Source organism: Zophobas morio, unplaced genomic scaffold (assembly GCF_036711695.1).
Source record: "Zophobas morio isolate AGI-343-1 ecotype UQ-CSIRO unplaced genomic scaffold, CSIRO_AGI_Zmor_V1 ptg000024l, whole genome shotgun sequence".
NCBI lineage: Eukaryota > Metazoa > Arthropoda > Insecta > Coleoptera > Tenebrionidae > Zophobas > Zophobas morio.
The window spans coordinates 2,668,539-2,694,351 of record NW_026972129.1 but is presented as its reverse complement, the minus strand read 5'-3'; the positions used below and the strand labels follow the sequence as shown (position 1 = coordinate 2,694,351).

The window sequence follows — 25,813 nt, the reverse complement described above, 5'->3', positions numbered from 1 at the left end:
AACGGTGGAGTGCTTTGAAACATTGTCTCGAAGTACTTATGTTTCTAAATGCTAGCCAGGTTTGTTCAATTGACTGTTCAGGCAGTAAATTTTGCCAACACAATTTTTTGAGATGTTTCTTTTCTTTAGGGATTCTTTTGTTTACTTAAACTGTCTCACTTTTTCGAGAAAAATCTAACGGGCGTATCTGAAATTCAAGATACCCATTTTCCGTTGTTATTTGTCTGATACTGAATGAAGACTTGTCAGCAGAATCTGCATTAGCACGCGCAACTGACTCGGTTTCCCCAATACCGTTTTCTGAAATCCGTCTCGACAGTATAAATGAACATTATAAATTTAGACAGCTTGACGAATTAATTACGACTTTATCTACACTTTTGTTCTCCCATATATAAAACACTGACAATTTGAACTTCTACCTCATCATCTTATTTCATTTACACCAATTTTCTGTAATTTTACTACCTATTATATACGTAGCAACACTTTCACTGCTGTTGGAATTTGAATGAAGTAAAATATGGCTGCTGTATTTCTTAAACTTTCTAAAAGGACAAGAAACGTTCCGTCAAGTTTATCGATTTTATTCACCATAAAAACTTTATATTACATTTATTACAACAGATATATTGTCAGTCGATGAAGTATTAACTCTTCCCATTTAACACAAACCACTCTTAAATTCTAGGAAAGTATGTTCAGTTACTGATACAATAACATTCTTTTGTTCACGTCTCCAATGTTTGAAGAAATAGAAACTTACAATAATAACAGTAGTTATCACTACTAGAGCTATAGCACACAGGGCCACAGAATTCAGATATGATATAGGAAATCCAGCGTGAATCGAACAATTGGACTCTTGTTCGTCGTTACCTGAAGGACAATGGCGTAAGCCGTCACACCAGAGATCTGAGCTGATGCAAGCTCCTAGCTCCGGACAACTGCAAAAGAAATTTAATAAAGCGATTTGCACAATAATTTAAATACCTGTGAGGACAGTCCGGAGGATTGATCATTAGTAGAGTGCTTGGTAAAGTCAACGCCGGATTTTTTGACACTTCCATCCACGTCACTGCAAAATTTCCTACTTCTCTTTGTAGGAATTCAATAATGAAACTTCTAGAGTTCTTATTTTGGATTTTTCGGTATGAGAAGAGATTCCATCCCTCTGAGAACATCTCAACTACATCGTCTATGCTTTCATAGTAAGGACAAATAATTCGGACATCCTCGGTTTTTCCTGCTGGATACACAAGAATTCGATTTTTACTTGGACATAACCTAGAATCCCTCTTGTTAACACCTTTGATTTTTAAGTAAATAAAATTACTAAGAGAGTCTTCAGGTTCAATAAGCCACGGTTGATGTAAACAGTAAGCATTTGATTGGTTTTGTTGGTAACTGTGCTCATTCTGTTTTAAAGTTTGTGCATTGTTTCGCACTGAAATCTCGCCACTAGAGCCTTTAAGTCTTCGACTTTTCCAAGGATTCAAACAGTTTCCTTCTACATGACTGGGAATAAATTCATAATTTGCCTCAAAAAAGTAATTCTTATAATCATCAGTAATTTTCATACCAGTAACCGAAAATTTTATAACAACTTTTCTCGCAGTTTTCGTCACAAGAGTTAAAGTTTCACTGAAATTACTGCAAAGACAGTCTCTCAAGATTTCCACTCCTGTCCACGGATATTCGTATATTTTCAAATTAGCGAAGCCATTCCCAAAAGATTTTACTTCACATACCCATCTCCCTATTTCTGGGTTGTAAACTGATCCACATTCCTTATCTCCGAAACTTGCTTTTAAAAATGTAATTTTTAGCCTTTGCTGCTCGTCTGATTCAAAGTGGTAGGTGCACGTCAAGTCTTTCTGTCCTCCTCTTCCAAACAAGAAAGTAATTTTTGGCGAAAATAACCTTCCTGAAGTTTCTTTAAACATTCGGTCACAAGGATTTCTCGAAATTTGGATGCCCTCTTGCGTTAAATCTACAAACTCATATCTCAAAACAAAACTCACGGGATATAACACGCTTCCATATCTAATTGAATGAGCAATTGTTAAGTCGGAGCCTGACGACACGTAGCTTTCACTTAAACCACAAGGTCGTGTGAGTCTTGAAGAGTTTTTGAGAAGGGAGTGATCGCAAAGCTTTGGTTTATCGTCTTTGCAAAATTGCCCTATCAGTGGAACTGTATTAACAGATTTAATGTCGCCATCCCAAATCTGAAGCTGAACATCGCATTCGCCCGTGTTAAAGTCTGTCAGACGTTCATTGGTCACATGGTACTTGATGAAGCTAATCCAAATTATTTCTTTAGGGTGTCCTCGAAAGTGATAATGGCAAGTTGTGTTCGGAGGAAGGGAGTGTAGAGGACTTTCAAGAAGGCCAGAAGTATTGTCAAATGTTGTGACGAGGAATTCACATTTTTTCCCATGTTCAATGTAGGTAGGAGACTCTTTGTTTACATAGAAAACCTATAAAGAAATATTATTTTGATACTATTCAGGATAAATTAGACAATTCGTTATTAACTATTAGGTATAATATAAGATACATATATTATTTATTATGTTACTGGCTTTTCGCCCACGTATACGATTCGTTTTGTTGAAGAGCATTACTAAGCTTCAAGTAAAAAAATGTATTGAAGGGCATTAATACAAAGTTTCCAGTAAAAATCGACATACAAATATTTTTCCTCATACAAACTTTGTCACCCCCGTTTATGTTCTTAGGGGTGTAATCTCGAAAATATCTGAAATGCGTGCTTCATTATTTGTATTGAAGAGTATTAATACCAAGTTCCACATAAAAGTTACAGTAGAAATATTTTTCCCTTACAAACTTCGCCATCACTTTTTACCCTCTTAGGGGTTGAATCTCGGAAAATACTTCATTATTCGTAAAGACTATTAATACCAAGTTTCACGTAAAAATTTAAATTTACAATACATATAAGCAAACCTAAAAAATATTGTTACGTTGTACGGGTCAATAAAATCGGCGAGGGTTAAATTCAACAATTTATTCCTTAGTTACTCGGATTTACACGACTAATTACAGAGCGATTATGTATAAAAATAATTCCGGCGCAACATTCACTGGGTTTTCTCGACACTCGTTGGACTCGATTTGTTAATTGAATTCAGCTCTCGTTGTCTGGACTACACTAACTACTCCCGAAATTTTCGGCAAAATTTTGACGTCATCAATTGTTTGGGGGATAAACAGATATATTTTGATTAAAAATTTACCATGCTTACAATAACTTCAAAACGTCAGAAAGATTTCAAAGCATTTGGTGTTGCAGTTCCTAATTTATCAATAAAATAAATTAACTCATTCATTATTCTTTTTTGAGTCACCTTGTATAAGCAAATCTAAAAAATATGAATGTGTTCACCTGATACATGGATAGACTCATAATATTTTGCACATTTTAGATAAGATTTATTCGGCAAAATTTTGTGGTGACGTCATCAGTTTTTTAGGGGGAATAAGCAAATATATTTCGATTAAAAATTTACCATGGTTATGATAACTTTAACACATCTGCAAAGATTTCAAAGCAGTCGGTTTTGCCGATTCAAAATTAAATTGCAAAATATTGTTACATATTTTTGATTTTTTTTTTCCAAAAATCTGGACGCTTCCGGTAAAAACCCAATACGGATTCAGCAACTACACGTGTAGGACTGACTATGTTATTTTATAGGAGTACAATTTAAATCCCATTTACTATGTACGATTTTAAGTGACGTCATCATATTATTGGTAGGGATGATTAGACAAAGTTTGGTTAGCGTTACCATCTACATGATATTCAATAATGCACATATAAAATTTGGTATTAATGCTCTTCACACAAATAATGAAACACGTGTTTCAATATTTTCCGAGATTCAACTGCTAAGGGATGTGGTTACATTTGTATGGGAAAAATATCTTTATCCTAATGTTTACTTAAAACTTCCGAGATTTAACCACTAAGGGGGTGAAAAGTGGTGGCTAAGTTTATGTGGGAAAAATATTTCTATCGTAAATTTTTGACATGGAATTTAGTATTAATGCATAATGGAACACGTATTTAAGCATTTTCCGAGATTCAACCCCAAAGGGTGTGAAAAGTGTTGGCGAAATTTGTATGGGACAAATATTTCTATTGTAAATTTTTACGTGGAACGTGGTATTAGAAGTCTTTAACATAAATAATAAAACACGTATTTCATTTTTTTTTGAGATTCCACCCCTAAGAAGATGAAAGGGGGTGACAAAATTTGTATGAGGAAAAATATTTTTATGACGATTTTTACTTGAAACTTTGTATTATGCTCTTCAATATATTTTTTACTTGAAATTTGGTAATAATGCTCTTCAACACGACGAATCGTCTACGCGAGCGAAGCCGCCAGGGAAAAGCTAGTTTTTTTGTAAAGAGAGAAGTGCTGAGTGATCATCGTCTGGTTCAAATCTCTGGAGTCAGAAATGTGAAATGTTGGGGAGAGGTTTTCCATACTGATCTGATGAACTAAATTTGAAGATGACCTTTGATTGGAAAATATTTTAGTAGCTGATGTGTACTAAAAATACCTAATTATCACAACAATGTTACACACGATTAATTGATTAGGGTGTTTAAAATAAAAATAAAGCTGAAAAATGACGTTTTTTCACTAGCAGCCATGAAGCATGCAAATATCGACTCATTTAGAGGTAGCAAAGTTCAACTTTTGCGACCACGGTTCAAAAAGAAGATTGAGGTTATGTACGAAATACTTGAAGTGATTATTTCTTAAAAAATGAATAAATGTGTGCTACTAACATTACTTGAGTATACGCATGGTAGTTGGTACACGGTGGAAGATAAAATGATTAATTCAGCGACAAGTGTAAACGGTTTTCTTTGTGTTGAAGATTTAGATTAAGTTTGATTAGAAATCAAAACAAAATCATGATGCGTCAAAATATTAAACTTTCATTTTTTCAATTTATTGTCTTATGGTTTCTACTAGTGAAAAAAATAGTATATTAACCACGGTTCTAAAGTCACTTCTAGACCTCGCGCTTCAGAGCCCTCGACGCTGCGCGTCTCGGGTTCTAATTTGCGCTCGGTCTAGAATGCTTGGCTTTGCGACCTTGGCTAATAATATACTATTATATACAGGGTGTTTTTGAAATACACTACCAAAAGAGAGCAGGTAATTGGTGATGATAAATAGAACTAACTGACAAAAAATACTTTATATAAAAGTTTTTTCGTTTTCGAGATAAAATTAATCGAATATTCGGTCAAAATTTCCAGTACGCCACTGTATTAAAGGTAATTCAAAATGCCATCTTGTTCGCTTAGCAATAATAAAAATTTTATTTGGCAGGGTACTGTTGTCAATTTTGTGTCAGTTGTATCAAAATGGTTTACACAAATGCTGAATTAACTGATATGGTCCTACTGTATGGAAGGGCCCTTGGAAACGCTCGTGAAGCACAACGTCTTTATAGGGAAACATTTCCTGGACGAATTGTGCCCGATCATCATACATTTACCGCTACCGTTCAGCATCTTAGAGACAACGCTGAATATCGTCCCCAAATGACAGATCGTGGCCGACAGAGAACTAGAAGGACATTAGCTGCTGAACCTGAGATCTTAAATATGGTAGAAGAAAACCCAAGTATCAGTGTCAGAAGGCTGTCCTACAGAGTTGGTGTTTCCCCATTTGTCGTTTGGCGTACATTAAGAGAACAAGGACTCCATCCGTATCATTTGCAACGAGTACAAGCTCTCAAAGAAGCTGATTTACCTGATGACTGACCTAAAATGATGAAGATCAACAGTTTATTGGAAACTTGCTGTCGACGGATGAAGCAACATTTACGAGAGACGGGGTATTTAATTGTCATAATACACACGTTTGGTGTGATGAAAACCCTCATGAAATTCATGAGGGGCACTTTCAAGAACGATTTAGCGTAAACGTGTGGGCAGGTATGGTAGGACATCACTTGATAGGTCCATATGTTTTACCTCCACGGTTAACTCGCGCTGCATATCTTAATTTTTTGAATAATACGTTGGAAAATCTTTTAGAGGATGTACCTTTAGCTACCCGGAGGAATATGTGGTATTTACATGATGGAGCCCCTGCCCACTATACACATGACGTGCGGGAATGGTTAAATCAAACATTTCCAAGAAAATGGATCGGAAGAAACGGTCCAGTACGGTGGCCTTCTAGGTCACCAGATCTAAATTCTTGTGATTATTTTTTATGGGGGCATATGAAGCAATTAGTCTATGCGGCACCTATTAATTCCATTGAAGAATTGACAAATAGGATTCATGATGTTTCGGCTACTATCAGAGCAAATCCAGACATGATAAGAAGAGCGCAAGGATCATTAATTCGTCGAGCTCGGGCATGCATTGCGAATGATGGTCGGTATTTTGAGCAATTTCTATAAAAAATAAATCGTTTTCGTTTCACTACTCGCTTCTGTAATTATTCAATCTTAATGTAAAAGGCAAGATTACTTTTCAAAATCCAAGGATTTTCGAATTGTCAAATCTGACTTTACCTTTGCTTACTATGCATTTTGATTCAAAATAATTTTAAATTCGTTGCTAGGTTTGTATTCAAATTAAATGCAATCAATTTACGTGGATATTTTCATCAGTGGTGTTCTAAGCAGGTGGTTAGAGGTGATTTTTTTCATCATTAAAAAAAGATTGAGACTTACTCAATTCGATTCCTTAAGGATGCCAAAGACCTTCATTAATTTTTGGTAACGTATTTCAAAAACAACCTGTATAGTGTCCCAATCGAAAATAAAAACCACTTACGGGAAAACATAATAGCGCCATGCAGATCTATAACTCCCGACATGTTAGATAGAGTTCATAGAAATTTTGAATGTAGGATAGGACTTTGTGAAGATAGTGCAGGCAGGCACTTTGAACATTTATTATAAATTTGTTTTCGTTGTAATCTGATCCATTAATAAATTGAGTGTTAATTTTTTAAATTTTGTCATTATTTGACATTGACATCTTCGTCATTTTTTTTCTATGATTGCTATGATTACTTATTAAAAAAAATTAAATTGGACGAAGTGGTCCCTGGGGTGCATAATATGTGTAACAGGTAAAATGAACACCCTGTATAATGCGTGTAAGTGCAAAGAAGTGTGCTATGCGTATGTTTCAAATTAGTTTTCCTTTCTAAAATTTTGTGATGACTTAATCAACATTTTTGCAAGGAAATGTATGTCCATTTGGATAGGTGTAGTGTAATACAAACAACAACAGTACTGACTAAAAAGTTTTCAGATTAGACTTGGCAATGGAATGGCATGCATAATCTTGAAAAAGAACTCTGATCTGAAAACTGTTTGATCACCCTTTACTAATAATAACAGTGTGATTAATTTTGTCAAATGCCTTACTGAAGCCCGTGCAGATTTTAGGTACCTTAAATCCCTGACTAATTGCCATAGTGATTTTTTCTGTGTATTGAGTAAGTTAGTTACAATTGACCTTGTACAGAGGGAAGTTTTTCCTTAACAGATGATATTAGCAAAATTCTTCAGGTCAAGATCAGGGAACTGCTGTTAAAGTGCTGTGGAATACAACAGCCGAATTGCTACAAGAAATGTATTTTGAAGAATTTGGAAACACATTTGGAAATGCTAAAAGAAACATTATACAAGCAGATAGCTAACAAAGCGACTTTAATGATACAGAATATTTGAATATGATAAGCTTATGGGACGAAATACCTCTGAAGTTTTTACAGCATACGGCTAGAGAACTAGCCTGAATGGGAAATGAAGCTGCTAGTTGTCTCCTTTTTTTTAAGATGAAGTTGAAAAGGTGATGAACGCAGAGGTGACCGCATCGAAATCTATTTCTTACCATCAGTAAAGGTGGAATACCAACAAGAATACAGAATGGTTCAAAAATTCTCAAGTGAGAAAAAATACGTTTTAAGTAGGTACGTGGTTGAAATTAAGCAGTTAAAAAACATTAAAATCACCAATCACCCTGCTCGTTCACCAGCTGTATAGAATATTTTATTGATGCTTGTAACATAGTTTTTGCATAAGTCAGATTATGAACTTGAAAAAAATACAAATAATAAAACTAAATATAACAACTAAAATCACGCTTATGGCACAGGTCTACCTATGCTGTTAAAATCTAGCATAGAAGAACAGAAATAATTATAAAACATAAATCAGGAACATCTCTGAAACCGTACTTGATCAGTATCATCACTAAAGTCCTGACAACTATCTACCAAGTACGTAACAGTGGCGCGCGCGAGAGAGAGGATGCCTTGGCGTAAACGTGTCGGACGGTCAGGTATCGGGGGTAGCAGCGATAGCCCAGTGGTCGATGTTTATTACTTGCATGAGGCCCTCAGTGTTTACATCCACGTGCAGAGTGGTCATTTGGCAGGTCGTATTAGCTAGAAACGTTTTTTATAATTTGCAATCACGCGAGTATCAGGTCCCGCCACTGCACTCGATGTAGCTGACCGCATCGAGTGGTCGACATTACTGCGCGCGGAGAGTGCCACACAATACCTGGGCGATTGCATCTGGTAGATAAGTGTCAGGACAGTAATCATCACCCTTTCCTCGGTACCTAGCACTACGAGTACTGTATTTTTTACAATAATTGTAATTAATAATTTTTGCAGTTTTGCAAAAAAAAAGATCTTTATTGTATGGTCGACCCTTGACGAACAAGGATAGCATCCATATCAACTTTTACATGTGCAAACGGTAGAAACTTAAATTACCCAGTTGTTAAATGTGCATTTTGAAAGGAAGTGCATTGGCAGAAATAGATCAATGCCAGCGCTGTGACCTCCTCGTTCCCCGGACTTAATTCCCTGTGTTTTTTTTGTGGGGACATCTGAACGAGTTAGTGTACGTGACCTCTATGGATTCAGTGGAAGAACGAACTGTCCGTGTGAATGCTGTAGCAGGAACAGTTCGTCAAAATCCGGCTATGAGCGAGAGGATACAGACTTCAATGACCCGGCGAATTCAAGTATGCATTAATAGAGAAAGGCGGCATTTTGAGCATTTTTTATAAGTAAGTGAAATGCGGTACTACATACTTATCTATATATTGTTGATTTTTATTGCTATTGTTGAAGTGAAACCATTGTCGAGTGTTGCAAGTTTGCAAGAATTCTGTGTAATTCCATCCGATATTTTATGTTTTTTTTTTGTGCCAACGTACGGTACTACGGTGATCAACATGTATTTTTTTGCTGTTAATAAATTAGCCCTTTGGGGAATAAAATAGGTTTTCTTGTATTTGTTATGCTTTTTTTCATGAACACACATGTGGGCGACGACTTTATTATCTGATATAAGGGGGCGTTTTTATGAAGCGCGGATCGTTTTTGTTGCATTGAAGAAGTACACATAGGCGGGGAATCATTTTAATAGTCCACCTATTTTCAGTTTTAATTCTTGAACAACAGAGTTTTGAATAAAATGTTGTATAGAAAATTTACGCGAATAATGAGTTCTCTCACCGTTTAAATTTTTTGCATTCAATTCCATACCACCCTGAATATCCGGATAAGGAAAGTCTTCCCCATTTTCACACAGATATTTTGAAAAAATTCCACTAATTTTTGTAATATTAGATTTTAAATAAATACAGCCAGGTCATTATTATTTATGTCTGCAAAATTCATCAGAATTTTGCAGACATAAATTTTGCGGCGCCCTTAGGTCAAAATTCCGCTATCGGTACCGGAATTCTGCTAGTTCTGGCAACACTATCGATTATTCACATTAACTATTACGTCAGATAAATTCTCCCACTCAACTTCAACAAAGACTTGCAGTCCTACCGGCAGTCAACAATCAAGTTACATCATGTCGGTCTCTTTGATATAAAAAAATATTTACAACGGTTCTTCAAATGAAGTCCTTAGAAGTTGGCCAAGGTTTCGAAAAACAGTAGCAAGACATGAATTTGCGGTTAGCAAATCACTTATGTAAAAGTGAAAAATATCAAATTTATGTAACCATGAAAATAAAATCAGTCTCGTGTCAGCAAGGTTTTCTTATTGCGAATATTTAATTAGGAACAAATTTTGATTAATGAAAGCAAATAAGGTGTATTTACGTCAAATTATCCCGACAACACAGCCAATTACAATTTTTTTTTATTTGAATCGCCGTTGTGGTTTCTTACTTCAATCTCCAGTTCGAATCCCGGTAAATACGACAACGGTAGTGGGTGGAAGGGATTTCCGAAGGGTGAAGTATGAAACTTGACTAGAAGTTCCGGGCCGCTGCTGATAATTTCCGGCACAGTTTCACCGCTACATAAGTGTGCTAGTGTTGTAGCTGATGGTCCCCACCCGTCCAAAATCTCAACATAGTCTTGCATCATGTTACACTGATCCCATATTCTAAAAGAAAAATAGATGAGTTACTGTGAAACAGATCTATTTGGCGATTTACCGCAAAACTCTGTCGCTGTTATCGAACTTGGGCAAATGCTCCTTGTAGTGAAAATTCGCTTGTCTGACTGCGATAAGAGCATGTTTTCCATTTGGAACGTTGCGTTCCCTGACTCGGTAATGACAACTGACATTTCTAGGGTAAATCCCTGGATAATTAGGAGATTGGATGCGACAAGGGCGACGTGAACAGCCTTCTAATAAACGGTCGCAATACGTCCCTGTGCTCAGTTTGCCACGATAGGAACGCTGTGTTGCGTTGCCATAACGAATACGCGCGTCACTTAGCTTAAGAAATTTGTACGATAGTTTGAACTCGAAGGAGTATCCTGAACTCTGCTACAAGTAAAAGAATTATTTTGATATACATAAATAAAAAAATAATAAGTAATTAAATTTACATACATAGTCAAAATGGTAGAGTTCGACTAAAGATATAGTACGTCTACGACTATAACTTCATAAACATTTTGCAACAAATCCCTTATAAAATTCAATAATCACAAGCAAACGGCACGGTACGTTACACAAATATTTAGGTAGGCCACGTACCGTAGTGAAATATTCTTTATTTACTTTATTACAGTATGGGAAGTCTGGCCAAGCAAACAGTTTTATTACAGCTCACTTTGACGAAGTCGTAAAAATTACCCCATGTTGAGTAACAATTAAGCCATAACTGCGCCCTATCTTTCGTCATACTCTACCTAAAACTGCTAAGAGTTGCATGTGTCCAGTCTGGGTACAGTTGTAAAATGGTAACGCGGTTCAAGATTTTTCAACCCATTTGGAAATTTGAATTAGGGACTGTTTTAGCACTACTTTGATATTTGTTACCGCTTGTCACCTGTCACAATTCACAAGTCCTGTATTGCAAGAGGCTACAGTTATACTTGGTAGAAAGAAACAAAAATAGCGTAACGATTCATGAGCCATTGGAAAATGGAAATTATGACACTAGTAGCATTGTTTAAGTATATTATAGTTGGACAACCTATACGGACAATTACTTTCCCATGTAGAAAAGAATGAATATATATTTTACATCTTACTCGCTTCACCATGAAGTGGCGGTACCTTACGAAAGGGGGTAAAAATAGTCCGTAAGCACGTGATGTCGATAAGGTAGTAAACGGACGTATTAATCAGTACGTTGTACGGGGAGCAGTCACAAAATAAGCAAACGTACGTGTTGAAGACTTTACATATATGTAATATATGTATATGTAGTGCATACCTGTTTCAAGGTTAAGGTAACAAAAATTTAATATTATCGCGGTATACCTATTATCCATGAACTGCATGGCTAACAAATATGCGTCCCTTCGTCCACTTTAAAGGTATACGAAATTAAACGACCACTACTTTAATTAATAAGTAACAAGTCATTTAATTTGCCTCCAGAATAACTATGGATTATCATCAAACTATGAACACCAAATTCATTCAATATGAACATCTTCTTACGTATTTTTTTTATTAACAGTAGTCAAATCATTAAATACATATTATTTTTGAAACTAAAATGCATTTTATCCTAAGATTGTATCACAAAATATTCATCACCATTTAAATATATACGATTTAGACATCAAGAAATAAATTTAAAATTGCAAAAATTATACTAAAACAGCCTTAAATGTGTCTTGTATGTACGTGCTTATCAGTATGTAGGCATTTTAACGCACAGCAATAATCGTTCTTGATGAGTAATGACTGATGACTACTGTAACACAGTAAATCCTCGAAATCGAAAATTTAAAACACTGAAAAATTCAAATATGGGAACATTGTAAAATCGAGAAATCGAAACATAAAAAAATAAAAAAAATGAAAATTGGAAAATCTAAAATTTAAAAATCGAGAAATTGAACAATCGGTTAATTCAAAAATCGAAACATCGAAAAATTGGAAAATCGAATAAAAAAAAATTGGACAATCGAAAATTTAAAAATTCCGAAAATTGAAAAATTGAAATATAGAGAACTGAAAACTCAAAAAATCGAAAAAAATTAATAATTTCAAAAATTGAAAAGTTAAAATTGAGAAATCGAAAAACTGAAAAATCACAAAATTGAACGAAATATCAAAAAATTTGGAAATTAAAAAATTGAGAAACAAAAAAGTCAAAAAAACAGAGTCTAAAAATCGCAAACTTAAAAAATCGAAAAATTGAAAAATCAAAATCCTGAATAATCGAAAAATTGAAGAACTGAAGAACTGAAAAATCGAAACTTTAGGAAGTCAAATGGAAATATAAAAAAATAGATTAATTGAGAAATCCGAAAACTAAAAATTCAGAGACGTCAAAATTTGAAAAATAAAAAAATATTGAAGAACTAAAAAATCGAAAAATCTAAAATTTAAAACATTGAAAAGTTAAAATATCCTAAAACTGAAGAATTGAGAAATCCAAACATCAAAAAATAAAAAAATAAAAAAAAAATCTAAAATTTAATAATTGAAAAACTAAAAAATCAACGAAGTCGAGAATTTAAAAAATTGGACAATTGAAAAATCGGATAAATCAAAAATCGAAACATCGAAAAATCGAGAAACCGAAAAACAAAAAATCGAAAAACCAACAAATCGAAAAATCGAAACATTGTAAAATTCAGAAATTGAGACATCGAGAAATCGAAAAATCAAAAGACAAAAAAAATCGAGGAGTCGAAAAATCGAGAAGTCGAAAAATAAAAAAACTGAGAAACCGAAGTAGGCCAAAATCGAAAAATCGAAAACTTAAATATGGAAAAATTGATAAAGCGAGAGATTGAATAATCAAAACATCGAAACATCCGAATCTCAATGAATTGAGATCTCAAAAAATTTAAACATTCGGAAATTTAAAAAATTAAAATATAGAACTGGAAACTCGAGAAACCGAAAAATCTAGAAATTTAAAAATTAAAATATGAAAAAGTTGAAAAATTGAGAAATTGAAATAAAAAACAAAAAACTGAAAATCCAAAAATAAAAAATTGAAAAATCTAGAAGTCGAAAAATGAAAGAATCGAAGTATTGAAAAAATATCAAAACTGAAAGAAATATCCAAAAATTGAGAAATCGACAAACCAATAAAGCGAAGTCGAAAAATCGAAGAATTGAAGAACTGAAAAATCGAAACTTTGAGAAGTGGGAAAATCAAAAATAGATTAATTGAGAAATCAGAAAACTGAAAATTTAACGCAAAAATTTGAAAAATTCAAAAATTTAAATACTGAAGAACTGAAAAGTCAAAAAATCGAGAAATCGAAAAAACTAAAATTTAAAACAATGAATAATTAAAATATCGCAAAATTGAAGAATCGAGAGATCCAATTCAATTTGAAAAATTGAAAAATCGGGGCATTGAAAAATTGGAAAATCCAGAAATTGAAAAGCTCAAAAGAAAAAAATCGAAAAACCGAGAAATCCAAAAATCGAAACATAGAAAAATTCAAAAACTGAGACTTCGAGAAATCGAAAAATGGGAGGATCGAGAAATTGAGGAGTCGGAAACCGAAAAGGAAAGTTAAAAATTGAAAAATTGAGAAATTGAACAATCAAAACAACGAAACATCTGAATTCGATAAATTGAGAAATTAAAAAATTGAATAATCGAAAAATTTTAAAAAAGAAAAACTGGAAAATCAAAAATTAAAATTCAAAAAATTGAAAAATTGAAAAATTGAAATATGTATAGAAAAACTGAAAACTCGAGATATCGAAAAACCTAGAATTTTAAAAAATGAAATACATATTAAAACATCGAAAAGTTTAAAAATTGAGAAATCCAAGCATTAAACAGTCCCAGAATTGAAAAATCTAAAGTTTACAATAAATTTAAAATCCAAAAAGGAAAAAAGCGAGAAATCAAAAAAAATCCATCAATTCAAAAATCGAAAAGTCGAAAAATTGAAATATTGAAAAATCTCATAACTGAAAGAAATATTCAAAAAATTGAGAAATTAAAAAATTGGAAAATTGAGAAATCGAAAATCTAAAAAAGCAAAATTGAAAAATCGTAATCTTAAAAAATCGAAAAATTGAGGAATTGAAGATGTGAAAAATCGAAACTTTAGGAAATCCAGAAATGGAAAAATAAAAAAAATACTTTAGAAATCGGCAAACTGAAAATTTAGAAACGTGAAAATTTGAAAAATTGAAAAATCGACATATTTAAAAACCGTAAAATTGAAGAGGACAAAAATTGAGAAATCGTATCATTGAAACATCGTAAGATTGAGAAATCGAAAAATAAAAAAATCGAGAAATAGAAAATTTAAGGAATGGAGGAATCGGAAAAGCCCAAAATTGAAATATTGAAAAATTGAGACATTAAAGTTGAAAAATCGAGAAATCATCAAGCCGAAAAATCCCAATAGCGTATTTAGGCATAAATCACAAGATCAGGACTATTCTACTTTTTAAAATTTAAATGACATTATAAATTGGAAAATGTTGATTTTTTTTTTCAAAAATCTTGACGTCTAAGGTGACTCGACACGGATGCATAAACCGTAAACGGGGCGAAACTACAATTTTACTATTGTAAAATTTGGAGATTGCGTCATTTCATTGTTCGTGACAAATTTTGGAGGGTGTAATTTGATAATACAATTTGAAATGTAAATTTTGTCATTCGGGAACATTATGTAGGTATTAAATCGTTAAGATGTTCAAGAACTTTGTTCACTTATTCGTTGTAAAGTCCAATGGTCGAAATGGGTTAGTTCTTCGTAGTGGATGTGTATCACATCAACTCTAACGAATATCGGTTTATAGATAAATCGCTTAAAGCCGATATTGGCCTGAGTGTGCTTTGGTCTGTAGATCAAACAAGTTCTCAGGCGACGAAAAATTGCATGTGGAGGGAGACTTCGGATTACAAATCGTGTCAAGAAAGACATATTTGGGAGAGATGGATTTTCAGGTGCTTGACTAGCGGTAATTTTAAATTGTTTGCTGTCGTTCGCGAAGTGAAGAACCCAATTTCATTAAAATGATAATTATAAAATTATCATAATCACTATTGGTGTTAATTAACACAAAATGGCGCGCAAGTTATCAGTTGATTTCGTTAATAAATTCATAGAAACCTATATGGAATTTTTTCATGCCTTAGAAAATTAAAAAGTAAAAAATACAATAACAAAAATTTTAAAATGCGGTTTACGAAAAATTAGTTGACCTGTGCAAAGAAGAAAATTTTGGAAACGCTGACAAATATGACATCTTAAAAAAAATAACACTTGAAGAAATGCTTTCGGCGTAATATTTTTGATGCTCCCGTGAACAAAATACTCTATGTCAGTGTGCAGTGCGCAAAGAGTTAACTGTGCAGATCTAGCCGAAAATCCGAAAACCAAATCGCTGTGTGTAGGGCCAGCATAACGGAAGTAATAAATCATCCCATCGGTTGAAGAACGTTGGGTCGGTGCACTGATGTCGGTGTTATATCCCGAGAGGGGCCCAATACACCCAATAAAATGGAACAGACAAAATAAAGCTTCAAACATGATTATTTTTATACTAAAATTCTGAAGTTTATAAACTGCACATTTTTTTTATTTATTTATTTATTTATTTTATCTTGTTTTCGAACTATAATAAACATTTCAAACAATGTCTGTAACTTATTTTAATGTAAATTATATGCATGTGGTTAACAAAATCAGATGTAATATTAGTGTGATTTTGACCTTATTCTAGATTTTATTACAGCAGAACGGCGTATCCTTTTTAAATTTTAGAAGTTACGGAAACTAGTTCAAGAAACAATTAGTTATCTCGTATTTTTGGCACAAAATCTACCAAAATGTCCGATAACAGCAATTGTTTTTCATAGAATCAAACAATGTTCAAAGCAGCCTTTAACAACTCGATATTACAAACATGCCTCTTAAGTTCTTTATGCGTTTTTTTCTCTCTTGTTATTATTTGTAATTTAACGCCGAAAGTTTATGCCATTCTGTTATTTACTTTGAACATATATTTTCATTTTGTGTTAATATTTTTGTAACACCACGAATCTAAATTTTACTTAAAATCTTGTTTTACTTTAATCTTATAAAACTAAACAATTATACCAGTTTAAAAACCCTTGGAAAGTTTCTGTCAGTCTTCAGATATAGTCAAATAAAAATATGCGTCAAATTCATTTAAATTCAATTCTTTCTTATCACGTTACAACGCGTTGCTTCATATTTTTTATGTCAAGTATATTTTCATATTTTGTACATATATGTTTATACACATTACTGTTTACGGAACAATGTTAATTATGTATTTATGGATAACTCCTCGTATAAGAGCAGAGTGAAGGGTGTTTGCCTTTGCTAATGTTTGATGGCGCCATCTGATTTAGAGTAAAATAAACCTAAAACGTTCGCTCACTGTAGTGAAAATGCGCGTTGACGAAAAATTTGTCCCACGCCCCCTGGATTCCTTGTCCTAAAGCTCACTATTTAGGCGAAGTAAAATTTGTATTAGGTTGTCCAACTATAATATACTTAAACAATGCTAGTAGGTAACTATCATGCCAATGACCTCACAAATATTGCCAGAAACCATATTTACACATTACAATGAAGAAAGAGAGAAAATTGGCTGTCTCCTTTTTTTATGCAACATTGATATTTACATTAGGGAAATATCTGAAGGTCGGTTGCAAGGTAAACATTACAGCCCGTGTCTACTATAAGTAGAAATTTACAAATACATTTCTGTCTACAGATCACTCTATCCTATCACAACTTTTTAACGATTTATTACGTAGTAGCTGTCTTCCAGAAATTATGGGTTACCGATATATTAGAGCTTTAAAGTACAAACTGCCTTATGTAAGAGTAATTTGGAATGTTATTTACGTAACCCGAAAAGAAGGTACGGACATTGACATTTTATTTGTCAACCCCAGCTCCTTTAAGAACGACGTACGATTATCACCGTTCATTTGCCCACTTCGTCAGAAAAAAAATTATTCACAGCGTAGTTCAAGTTCTTGTTAAAAAGTTCTACCTTTTTAAATAACAGAAATCGCTAAAGCTGAGCTGTGAGATGGCTGGTGTAATTCGGCGAAATCAGTGTTGATTCAAGTTTTGAAGTTAAGAATAATACATAGAGCTGTTAGGAGCACATTTTTCTGACTAATAAAATGCGGACATTTTTTGATTATAGTTCATTTTTTAAAGGAGCTGAAAAATATGCAACGTAGCATACACAAACTCAAGGTAACTTTGATCCTATTTATTTTTTACAAAAAATTCTCGTTCATGTTGGTTTCCAATAGTTTCCATGCAACACTAGTAAGCATTCAATGAGACACTTTGATTCAAAGATTAAAAAAAAATTGTGCGTTAATTATGGGATGTTTTTTGGGGTGCGTGATTTTTTCAGATTTTTTTAAATAATGAGGTACCTATAACACCAGTTTCGATTTCAATTTAAACCCTTCTGGCTATATCCTTTCGTTTAGTGAGCTAAAGGTTTTTTTTTATAAATAACTTACGTTCGACTAATTTGGGGGATGTTGAATTTTTATGCTTGATTCATATATATTTAAAAATATTTACATTGGTTGTAGTGATATTTCCAGATCTGATTTTTATAGTCACAATCTTAGATCATATAATAAATTATTATATGATCTAAGGTCACAATTCTAAAAAAAAGTCACTATCGCATCGCCATGCAGATGATTCGAATTCTTTTGCACAGTTTTTTTTTTGCATCTCAGGTGTCGAGTAATTCTCCGCTACGCACTTAATAATAATAATCGACTAGTGAATTTGAAAAAAATAGTAAAAATATCCCTTCTCACATTTTGGTGGTTATAACGATTTTAAAGTTGATTCTTTTGATAAGTTTAGCAACTAAATAATACGTTCATTGTGACAAAATAACTAGTAATAAAACTTACAATTAATAATTCTCTTGACCGTGGTCATGTTTAATTAGCATTTCAGTTGGAATGTACCAATAATCTTGATTTTTTTTAAAGTAAGTTTATCCTCTTTGAATAGCTAAAGTCCATTTTTTAATTAAAAAACCACCAACGTCGCAAATTTATATATTTTTATAATAATATCGGAAACAACCGGCAACTTTATTATTATTATTATTGCACGCTCGAGCAGAGAGTTCACACTTTGTTATGCCTGCGTGAGCAACAACTTTGTACATGTTCTGACATGGGGGGATTATTTTGAAGTGATTGACAGGACGCGTTGAAAGGTTAAGAACAAACTTTTAATAAAAAATAAACCAAAATATTGATGAACTAGGCCCCGTTTGAAGAATGATGTTCATTTCAGGCTCATCAACTTCCATAATGTATTCGTTGTTCTCATCGTCGGAAAGGTCGCTGTCTGAATCTGGGTCCGCCAAAGAAATTACAAATGGCGGAATGTTTTCTGGGCTTAAAATGCCCATTTCCTTACGCCAATCTGCTTGTATTAGTTTTTCACAGTGGTGGATGCTATTTTGCCACATTTGTGGCGTAAAGTGATCCAAAGCTTCAATCCACAAGTGACTAACACGATCCTTGTCATTGGAATTCTCATGGATATATTTGTTGTAAAATCCTTTACAATGGGCCCATGCCAACTCAATTGGGTTGTACTGGCAATGGTAAGGTGGCAATCGCAACACATCAATGCCTTTTTGTGCCAGTAATATATCGATTTCATACTTGATCGGGGCATTTACAATTCTTGCCTCAACTAAGGCCCATAACTGTTTCTGCGTCAATTTAGGATCAAAAGTGATATCATATTCGGCCAGATGATCTTGTAGAATAGCTTTCTTTGAAGATTTTGTAGGTGGCTTTTCTAGTTTGATCAAATGGTAACTAGCATTATCTAGTATAACTACTATTTTTGACTTATTACTAAATTCAAATTTGGTACAAGCTGTTCTACTACCCAATGCTTGAATAAAAATGCAGCCTTGTGATAGTCCCTGTCATTGTTTGAAGAATACAAAAGTAAGCTACATCTGTTACTGAAGCCTTCTGAACAACCTGCGTGCAACACAGTGAACCGCGAGCCTTCAAATTTGGGAATTTTGTATTTTTTTGTGGGCATATTGTCATTGACCTAAGTCTTAAGTTGTGAACCGTGTTTATATATCCATGTTTCATCCAAGAATATGAATTTAACATTGGGGTAATCCTGCTTATATTTGAGATAACTTTTTAGAAACTTTATACGTTTGGCAACTACATATGGCTTTTCTGTAAGTATCTTCAGATTATTTTCAAATTTATACTTGAAACCCATTGATTTTAGAATTTTGTATAAACAACTTCTTGATCCACCGTATTCTAAATTATTTTTTGCAAAGGCCAGGATTTTGTCCACTGTTTCTTTATAGTGCTGTATTTCCCGACCTAACTCGTCCTTAAAAAAGTGATTTTCAAACTCGTCTAATTTTGTCCTTCTCCCAGAACTTCTAGATAAAATCAGTGTTTCTCCTTAACGGTATGATTTTAAAATTTGCCTTACATTAGATCGAGATCCCTAATTTACAAAGAAAAACCGTGTCAGTTATCGTAGAAATAATTATTATGGAAACCAATTTGATACCGAGAAAGTCGCCGCCAATTTTGCATGAAGATTTCGCTCAGATGTATTTGGAGCCAGTTCCAAAATAAGATCAGAACATTTTACGAGGGCTATTTTCAACTTAACGTCTACAAGATTTCGCACTTTTCTTTCCATTTTTTTTAAATTAACGAAATGAATGACACCGTGCAAGTTTTAAACGAAGCGCTGTCAATAAGCTGACATGCCAACATAAAATTTTAAGTTCCCTACGTAGGTACGGTTTTTCTATGTTGCCAACTGAAAGCTGGTGCAACGTTGGCGGTTTTTTAATTAAAAAATAGATAATACCTGAAAAAACTTTAAGTCGTATGAATTAATTACTACTATACTGTGTACGGTGAGAGATTGAGTGACAGAAAAGTCACTAAATCTACGCCAAGAAAAGTGTAATATTCGCGCGAAATTTGAAATTTCAAAATCATTCTAAATTACTCGAGAATTTTTGTAGTAAAACAGACTTATCGGAGATCATTGTCGCACTACGAAACGCGTTCGTATTGTGAGAGTCGCTCACAAACTCGGAGAAACCAAGTAGAAACCCTGGGCAGGCGATAAGCTTACCCAGTTGAGAGCAGGCCCGACCATGGAATTATTTCTCGCAAGCGTCCTCTCAAGTGGACACGTACCTTAAAGAAGCACTCGAGATGAGAGTCAGAAAAGTGGCCTAACCTTAGTAATGGAACTTTCAGTAGTTTTACATTTGTAACAGAGACAGTGACAGCCAGCTGTAAGTGACAGCGTAGGAATTTCAGTGTATTTTATAGTGTTAGGTTGCTGCCAACTTACATGTCAACTGTCAAGAAATCCCAATCTCTCACCGGAACCACTATAGTTTTTACGTATTTCTTTTGTTGTAATTACTTTTGTGTGTCGTCTTATCTATCTTGTATCTTTTTTCGACATTAAATACATGTTATTATTATTATTATTATTAAGATATGCTGGTGTTGTTTTTGTAATAATTTGATAAAATTCAATTTGATAGCAATGTTTACCTAATGCATATCAATCCATATTCCAATCAGTCAGTAAGACACAGACTTTCTGACCCCTGAAAGGTTACAAAGTCAGCGATTTCACGGATACATTTTCAATAAGTTGGAAAAGCCTGAAAGCAGTCAGTACCTTATGACGCGTAATCGGTCAGAAATGACCTACTTTCCGATCTATGGCGGTGCCACGGTCCATTTGAACTTTAAATGTCAAATGAAAGTATTTATTGCAATGGTGGCCGTAGAAGTTATAGTGGGAATTGCCGCAAATTTTTCTGATAGTAGTGAGAGCGACAATGACAACGAATACCAAAGACTAGTGAGAGAGCCGTTTACTATACGGCAGATTTCTGAGAGAATAAATATTACAAAAAAAGGCCGTTATCACCATCTAACGGCAATGAATAAGTTGTATAACTGTTAAAAAGGTTTGACGCATCAAAAATTGTCAAAATTTTTAGATGTGAACGATCTGGGAATCCAGATTCCATTATTTTTGTTATACCAAAATCGGCTTATAAAATTTTTCAAATAATTACTTCGGACAACGTAAACATCCTGCACTTTATGCCTACCGAAATTGGCACATCTTATTCACATACGGTAACCATTTTCTTGTATATAATTTTTGGTCGTTGCCCTCCTTTTTTAAGCAACGATATTTAAATTTCGCATAGTTCGTTTTTTGAATAAGAATTATTTGTTAATTTTAGCAGACTAGAAAAAATACCAGTGAGTTAATCGGTTTGGTGCAACTTACATTGACATGATTACTATTTTTATAGAAATACGTTTGCAAGAACAGACCCGCACCGTGAACCCTGTTTTACTGCATTTTTTGCTGGTACTCGTAGCTCTTAATAATATGCCATACCACCGCATGCCGTCTCACTTTGACCACCGTTTTAGACAGAATTCGTTCTCTTTTTCTCCCTTAACTATTTAATAAACATGAAACAGCTGTCGACCCTTTAGATCGATTTGCTTTCGTGGGAAAGTCGTGTTATAATTGTAACTCTTTAAAAATGATTAAGATCAAACTGTTGCTGTTTACCTGTTGAGGAAATCGGTTGAGTTGTAAAGTCAGATTGACACTAGGAGTTTCACTGTAGTATACTGTGTAACCCCAAGCACTTCCACACCATTTTCCACCTGAAGTTGGCCGATTTCCTTCTTTAATTGATATAAATCCGTCGGGACATCCTTCAGTGGTAAACGATTCAAAAGTTCCCACAGCGAAGGACTCAAAACTTAGCTTAGTTGAAAAAGTATATATCGATTAACAACGTATAAATGAATGAATTCTACCTAGTCATAATCAGATGGTACTTTTTCAAATTATCGTTAAGAAACAGTAACCTAAGACGTATGTGTGCAGACACTACATTGAAAACAAGTAAAAAATTTTATCAGCGGCTAACAAAATTTAATAGAAGTGTTGATTAGGGTCTTAATCATCAAAGTAGCAAAGTAACTATTCTGTATGGTTGAACTCAGGCTCGAAGCATAGGGAACTCATTTTACATAATAATATGTATAATATATACTACATATGTATTCATATATATTATTTCGTGTCTCAAAGAATTTTTGTGTTTTGACACTCTTCTCTCAAATTTCCCTTTTGAGTTTTCTTGTGACAGAAAATTCTTCTTTCTAAGAAATCTATGAAACTTGTTTTTAAAATAGATTGTCTATATATTTATGGGGTACATAGTTCGACCATACTTTTTCTCGCTCAGGTTTAAGTGAACTGTAGGTACAACAGATACTCAGCTTCAGGCATATCATAAATGCTAAAACATGCCAACGTTGTTAAAACGTATCTAGACTTTTAACAAAACTGACATGTGTTGGAATTACAGCGCCTATTAAACTTTTCGTCAAAGCTCAAGTCCTAGGGCATCCACATATCGATGCCTATGATGGCTTTCTGCTAATATTTTTTCGTCATGACAAAAGGATAAATACTGTTAATTAAGGATAATTTGTAGTAACCATTTGTGTCCCTGAGCTCGTCAGATGTGTGCACAGTCAAATAACGGTTATTTGCATGCATTTACCTACATATAAGCAATTAAATTTAATAATTCATTGAATCAAGCTCTGTGAAGCAACGAAATGTCATCTTTCTGATTATTATCTTTATTACCTGCACGAGTTCACCAAGTATGCCTCCACCGGCCGTGAAATTGAGATAACATAAAAAGGGCATCTGATTTTCGGTAGGCCTTTTCACTTCCAGTTCGTAGGTTCGGCCAATTTCACCGAAGTAGGTCGTATTACAAGCTAGAGAAATTATTTATGATGGAAAAAAATGTAAAAATGCAAACAAATATTTTGACAGTTATGCTTCTGGTACATTTTACCAAAATAAATGACCAAGTACGTCTACAAATTGTTACAGGAGTTAAGCTTTTTCTTAGGCAACTTGATGTTTCCCATACTACGACTTTAATAAGAAAATGACAGTAAAACATTGTTAGTCTTGTCATGTTTGTGTGTGTGAGCAAGTTTCTTACAAATAGAATTTACATTTTTGTATATATATATATATTTTTTATCAAATACATCAGTTTTTTTCAGCTCTCATACTTAAGGAACAGAAATTATCCACTCATATTTAAAAAATGTACAAATGTAGCTAATATTGTATGGGACCGTATTGTGGAGGGAATAATAATAATTATAGGTGGAAAATATACACGCAGTAAAAAACCGGTAGTAGGTATATACCGGTTAAAAACACAAAAAATACCCCGGCAATAGAATAGTATTCAAAGTAAATCTGATCTTGAATATTTAATGATTTTCGAAGTTGATTTCTGTTTTCAGTATTTTTTTTATTCATAAGTAATTTTGAGAATGAATATGCTCGAATTTAACGCGTTAGCGATAATAGTGAAATAAAACACCCTAGAAGAATTTGCACAGCTTGCAAACAAGGTTAGTATATCAGAGTACTTTTAAGGGCTAACACGATTATGGATACCTAAATTGACTATTAACGCCCCCTTTCCACTTCTCTCTGGTCATATAGACGGATATGCAGCTTCAAAATAATTAATAGCTAATATAAAACGAATAAAAATGTCTGATATCTATGAAACAGACTATAATTATTATTAGTTTATTCACTGTCTTATGTAATGCAAAATATGTATTTCAATATAATAAACCCCAGTTAATACCATATTAACCCGGTAACATAAAATTATTGATGCACGTTCTGATCACATATAACTACATAGTTTTAACTAAACAAATAACAAAAAAACATTAATATGTTGAAACTTTTTTGAATAACAACTGCATATTCATATAAAGTGGATATACATAGATCCATAAAGCATGCTTGTTTTGTGCTGTTAAGAGTAGTTTTAATCACTTTTATAAAAAAGAAAAACCTCGACACCAGGGGTAGCAGAGGTTGCGGATAAATACATAAAAAGAAAAAAAAAAAAATATATATATATATATATATTACGAAAACAAATTTATGTATGTGATGAATATATTAATTCGATTTATTTCGGTTTTTTATTTGTGATTTTCTTCCAAAAGCAGAAATGTCGCTGTAGTGGCACATTTTACACCGCGAAATCCAAATTCGTGTTACTTACGCGTACATCCCGGGATCTCGTCACTTCCGTCCGCACAGTCCTGGAACCCGTTGCACTGTCGATTCCCAGCAATGCATTGTCCATCATGGCATTTGAACTCAGTTCGTTTGCATTGGTCTTTACCGCTGGCGACCGCCGCCAAAATCGTAACCGCCACCAGCACCAGCACGATGGACCTAAACCTAAAAATTCGTCGAATGATTTATCGCGTACGTTGCACGCTAGAATACTCACATTATGGCCCGTTACGGTGTTTACGCATCATCGGAACGACTAGTGGATGTTTAGAGGCGTCGACGGCATCGTCGAAGCGTCGATAAAACAATAAAATACGGCAATAAACCGATTAAGTCTGTAAACATTGAGGTGCCGGGCAGAGCTTTGCTATTGGCGGCGCGCAGCGAGCTACGCGCAATTCGGAAGCTCGATCGAAGCGAGGACCAAGCTTTTATCAAAGTTTCAATGCCCGCGGGGATGGTAAACGGTCCGAGCGTTTAGTGATGGGTTTGATGACTGGGGTGGACGCAAGACGGCGGGGGCGGCCATAGAACAATTTATTTGCCTTTTTTTGTCTCTTTAACAATGACAATAATGTTCCGTTATATGACAACCTAATTTCATGTCTTCATTTTATGAACCATGTTTACATTTGTATGTTGTTTATCAGCTGCTATAACTGTCTTAATTTTTTATTACCCACAGATCACAGAATGCAAACATGTACTACATCTTCTGTTAAGACTAATAAAATATTTCATCATGTGTTTTGAAAATTTGTTTTTTTTCATAATTTAATTACATGACCAACTAGTAGTATGAGTTAACAATGGTTTTGTAAACTAGTCTCAAGTGCATGTCTTCTGATGAAGATATCAAAACGCTTATGTAATATTTTTAGACATTTCTTCAAAATATTATAAATTTAATTTCACTTAAAATGTGCAGTGCAATACGAGTATGTTCATTTTACTTTAAAACTAAGGTTTTAATGAGCCCAACGAAGAGCAAGGGCAAAATGAGAAGATTGATTCCTAATTAGTGTCACTATACTACTTATTAAGATAAGCACAAAAACGAAGTGACCATGCCAAAACTAAAACGAA

The 25,813-nt window shown here is 33.7% G+C and overlaps 1 protein-coding gene across 1 annotated transcript; it reads right to left on the bottom strand.

Annotated features, from left to right (window-relative positions):
• Nucleotides 1-571: 571 nt before the first annotated feature.
• LOC135135433 (uncharacterized) lies at nucleotides 572-25,273 on the bottom strand. The gene is made up of 8 exons (XM_064064474.1): nucleotides 24,945-25,273; nucleotides 24,711-24,892; nucleotides 23,240-23,376; nucleotides 22,142-22,342; nucleotides 10,507-10,844; nucleotides 10,235-10,454; nucleotides 994-2,483; nucleotides 572-947 (listed from the first exon to the last, which is right to left on the bottom strand). Coding segments are annotated over exons 1-8 (2,853 nt in total). The 5' UTR covers nucleotides 24,947-25,273; the 3' UTR covers nucleotides 572-664.
• Nucleotides 25,274-25,813: the final 540 nt, after the last annotated feature.

What these genes read in the sequence shown, in the direction of transcription:
- LOC135135433 (XM_064064474.1), bottom strand. An exon ending in AACAGCGACAGAGTTTTGCG is followed by an intron (nt 10,455 to 10,506) that starts GTAAATCGCCAA and finishes TTTTTCTTTTAG; the next exon opens with AATATGGGATCAGTGTAACA. An exon ending in GATTCGAACTGGAGATTGAA is followed by an intron (nt 2,484 to 10,234) that starts GTAAGAAACCAC and finishes ATTTCTTTATAG; the next exon opens with GTTTTCTATGTAAACAAAGA.